The sequence below is a fragment of the Onthophagus taurus genome, chromosome 8 (genome assembly GCF_036711975.1).
Source record: "Onthophagus taurus isolate NC chromosome 8, IU_Otau_3.0, whole genome shotgun sequence".
In the NCBI taxonomy this organism is placed as follows: domain Eukaryota; kingdom Metazoa; phylum Arthropoda; class Insecta; order Coleoptera; family Scarabaeidae; genus Onthophagus; species Onthophagus taurus.
In genome coordinates, this window is record NC_091973.1 from 15680018 (window position 1) to 15684765 (window position 4748).

At 36.6% G+C, this 4748-nt stretch overlaps 1 protein-coding gene across 1 annotated transcript; it reads left to right on the plus strand.

The window, feature by feature from the left end:
• Nucleotides 1-200: 200 nt before the first annotated feature.
• On the plus strand, nt 201-4462 carry LOC139431265 (uncharacterized). Its single transcript, XM_071198909.1, has 2 exons — nt 201-1188; nt 1248-4462. Exons 1-2 carry the CDS (start codon nt 630-632, stop codon nt 4460-4462), a joined length of 3774 nt encoding a protein of 1257 aa, XP_071055010.1. The 5' UTR covers nt 201-629.
• Nucleotides 4463-4748: the final 286 nt, after the last annotated feature.

Consider the following 4748-nt stretch of genomic DNA (forward strand, 5'->3'; position numbering starts at 1 on the left):
TGAGTTCCTCGTTCAACTGGGGTAGTATTAAGCAACAGAATCATAAAATGAGCTTTCACACATAACTTGAGACCTCAGAATTATAAATAGAAATCAAAAAATCGAAAAAACAGAAACAGCAACATACCATCTTTACATATCTAAAAATAAAAAATGAGTTAAATGGGATGGATGGGATGGACTTTAGTAGTAGATAAAAGCCGATTCTAGAACCTCCTCTCAGAACCTCAGGTCAAGGCCAAGGCCAAGGTCACGTTGAGTGACCATGACCTTGACCTTGCCCTGAGGTTCTGGGAGGAGGTTCCAGAATCGGCTATTGCAAAGGGGGTCGTTGACCAGTAACCTTGACCTAAACAATGACCTTTACTTTGAGCTCACCTCAGGTCAAGATCACGTTTAGTGACCATGACCTTGATCAGTAACCTTGACCTGAACAATGACCTTTACTTTGACCTCAACGGAGACCTTGAAGTCAACCTTAATTGTGACCATGACATTGACCTTGTACGTGACCTGAAATGAAGGTTACACGACGTGAGTTCATTGAAAACCCCACTTCGGAGGAGGTATGCTTTAAATAGCAGATAGAAAATCGTGTTCAACAGTATTGAAGTAAGAGTGTTGTGAACATGTTGACCTGCGACGTGTGTTACAAAGAGTTTACTAGACCAGATAATCTTGTGAGACATCAACGCACAGCATGTATTGGGAAACGTCGAAAGGTGGAAGAGGATCAACAAGGAGATGTTATAGTGTGTGAAATATGTGATGAACACGTAACCAGACAATGTTATTCCTCACATCTGCGCAGCAACAAACATAAACAGAAAGCCTTCGTAATAATAGATGATGGTGTAGAAAAAATAGATTCGATATTTGGAGATAAAATATGTAGTTTTAGAGTGAGCGATCATGAACGGAAGTACGTAGACATGAAGGAATTCAGTAACCGAATTAGAGAAAAAGTTATCAGTTTGATACAGTCCGTGAGGAATGTAAATGGTAGTTTAAAAGTGAATACGGAAATTTTTGGATTGTATTTCATAAATACGAAGGAAGAAGTGGAAATCAAATCATTCAACACAAAAAATAAAATTATAACAGTAGCCGTAGACTTGTACCAAACATACGAGGACTTTATGGACGAGATTATGGTGAAAATGTCGGAATTCCAAGAACGGGACTCAGGTAAGAGTATAAGAATAGAAAAGTAGTAAAATGCGAAACTAAAGGCGTTAATACTGCAGGTTGGACCTTGTTGGAAATATTATATCTTGAAGTGAACTGTAACAAGTTTAATCCTACAAGAGCATCGAGCTACATCGACTTACCGACATCCATAAAAGGGAAGAGAGCGGTAATAAACGTGCAAAATAACGATAATAAGTGCTTTGCTTGGGCACTGATATCCGCGCTGTACCAACCCACAGGTTTACCGCAAAGAATATCATCATACCCAGATTATAGGGAAACAGAATTAAAGTTTGACTGCGTAACATTCCCAGTACCCATCAGAGACATACCAAAATTTGAGGAAGAAAATAACATTTCAATTAACGTCTATGGTATAAATTCTTGGTATAATGGAGAGAAAATGGTAGATGATATTGTAACTGTATGTATATGTAAACAGAAACGGGAGCGTCATGTAAACTTATTAGTAGTCAGCGACAATTTCGGGAATAACCACTATTGTTGGATAAAAAACTTATCTCGACTGATAAATACACAATCATCGACTCATGAACATCAAAGATATATTTGTGAGGGTTGTTTGCAATACTTTTCAACTGAAGACAAGTTGGTACGACATCAGATGGATGACTGTAAAAAAGTGAAAGCAACAGTACCAAGCGAACAAATAAAAGTGAATAAGTTCGGACATCTAGAAAAGGAAAATGTTTTACAATTCGAAGGATTTGAAAAAAAAATGAAAGTTCCGTTTGTGGTGTACGCCGATTTCGAGGCGATTCTGAAACCCTTAACGCCCGAAGAAGGAAAAGTTTACGATGATAATAAACCATATACGGCCCGATGTTTTGAACACGAACCATACGCGTTTGCGTACTACATTAAGTGTGCTTACGATGATAACTTATCGAAATTCCGAATATACCGAGGGCGAAACGCTGCTCTGGAATTTATTATAAGATTGGAGAAGGATGTAATAGAGATCTATAAACAACATTTGAGGCAAACAAAGGATATGATACCGCTAAGCTGTCTGGACCAATTTGTACATGAACTGAGTTCCGTATGTCACATTTGTGATAAACCAATAAACAAAGAAGAGAAAGTGTGTGATCACGATCACTTGACAGGATTGTATAGGGGTCCTGCGCATTCCGTCTGCAATATAAATTATAAATTACCGATGTTTATCCCTGTGTTTTTCCACAACCTGTCGAATTACGATGCCCACATGTTTGTGAAAAGTATTGCCCTAAACAAGGAGGAAGTAGAGGTGATAGCACAAAACAAAGAAAAATATATTTCTTTTTCCAAAAAAATAGTTGTCGGAGAAACAACCGATAACAAGGGAAAGAAACGCAAAGTGTTTATGAAAATAAGATTCGTCGACTCGTTTAGATTTATGGCGAGTTCTTTGGAAAAGTTGGTTTCATATTTGGATGATAAGGATTGTGTGGAAGTGAAAAAAAAATTCAAAGACTCTGAAGAATTTAGATTGATGCGCCAGAAAGGTGTATTTCCATATTCGTTCGTAGATTCGTTTGAAAAGTTGGAGTATAGTAAATTGCCTGATCATACACAGTTTTACGACATATTGAGTTCAAGTAATATTTCAAAGGAACAATACTCTAGAGCACAGACTGTATGGAATAAATTTAAGTGTACAACGTTGGGAGAATACAGTGACCTGTATTTGACGTCAGATGTGTTAATGTTGACTGACGTCTTTGAAAATTTCAGGACAATATCTTTGGAGAATTACAATCTGGATCCTTGCCATTATTATACTGCGCCCGGGTTTGGGTGGGATGCTCTGTTAAAAATGACAGGTGTAAAATTAGAATTGTTATCAGACATTGACATGTTACACTTTTTTAAGAAAGGAATTAGAGGCGGTCTCTGTATGTGTGTAAAACGATCTGCAATAGCAAACAACAAGTTCCTTGACGATTTTAACCCGGAAAAACCATCATCATATATTCTATACTTGGACGCTACCAATTTGTATGGGTATGCAATGAGTTGTAAATTACCAACAGGCGGTTTTCGATGGTTGTCGAACCAAGAAATAGCAGATATAGATGTGGAGTGTTTAGATGATGAACACCTTGGTTATGTCTTTGAAGTGGATTTGGAGTATCCCGAAAGGTTACACAACCAGCATGATGATCTACCGTTTTGTCCCGAAAACATAATCGCTCCCGGATCGAAGCATCCTAAGTTGATTGCGAACTTACAAAATAAATCGAAATACATAATTCACTATGTAAACCTACGTGAATGTGTGAAAAAAGGTCTTAAGCTAACCAAAATACACCGTGCATTGCAATTTCAACAATCGCCGTGGATGAAACCATATATCGATTTTAACTCTGAGAAACGAATGAATGCTACGAATGAATTTGGGAAAAATCATTATAAACAAATGAATAATATCGTGTATGGGAAAACGATGGAAAATGTTGAAAATAGAGTCGATATACGATTAGTGTCACATTGGGAGAATCGTTACAGGAGACCCGGTGCAGAAGCTCTTATCGCAAAGCCGACTTTCAAGTCATCGAAAATTTTCTGCCATAATTTGGCAGCCATTGAAATGCAGAAGGTGGAGGTCAAATATAACAAACCTCTGTATGTAGGGTTTAGCGTACTGGAATTGTCGAAAGCGGTCATTTATAACTTTTTTTATAATTTTTTAAAAGAGAAATATGGTGAAAACGTATTATTGTTATATACAGATACGGATTCGTTAATTCTCGAAATATTTACTGAGAATGTATACCAGGATATCAAAGAAAATATAGAGATGTTCGATACCTCTAATTACAAGTTAAACAACAGACATAATATTCCTCCAGGGCCGCCGATAGTTGGAAAAATGAAAGATGAGTACCCAAATACGATATTAACATCGTTTTATGGTACAGGAGCTAAAGCTTATTGTATTAACACTTTGGAAGGAGTTGTCAAGCGTGCCAAGGGTGTGAAAAAGTATGTTATCGATAAAAACTTAAGTGTTTCAGAATATAAACGGATTATCGAAGATGGAGGTTCTGTGCGAAAAAAGATGTATGTCTTTCGCTCCTCCTATCACACGATGTATACAGAACTAAAGAATAAAGTGGCGCTCTCTGCACATGACGATAAACGTTACGTGATGGAGGATGGATGTCATACGTTAGCTTGGGGAAACTATCTTATTGAAGATCTACGCAGGGAAGATCTTTTGGACAACTTATTGGAGTTGTTAAACGTAAACATGTATGGCTAGTTAAATTGCGATCAGTTAATTTGTAAAAAAAAAAAAATACTTGCTTGTATCACAAAACTTGTATATAAAGTAGAAAGTAGGTTGTTAAAAAGGTTACTTGAAATAAAATCAACGAAATTAAAAAAAAGTTTTTTATTTTCTTAGTGTAAAAATTATAATACATCCTTTTTTGCAATCCAAGAATTATGAGAGCTATCCATTCCCAACCATTTCACTCGGACTTTATTTCCTTTTCGACGAAGAACTTTTTCAATTAAAAATACATCCGGGTGTTTCACACGTTGTA

What these genes read in the sequence shown, in the direction of transcription:
- LOC139431265 (XM_071198909.1), top strand. Translation starts at nt 630, where the DNA reads ATGTTGACCTGCGACGTGTGTTACAAAGAGTTTACTAGACCAGATAAT. An exon ending in ATTCCAAGAACGGGACTCAG is followed by an intron (nt 1,189 to 1,247) that starts GTAAGAGTATAA and finishes TTAATACTGCAG; the next exon opens with GTTGGACCTTGTTGGAAATA.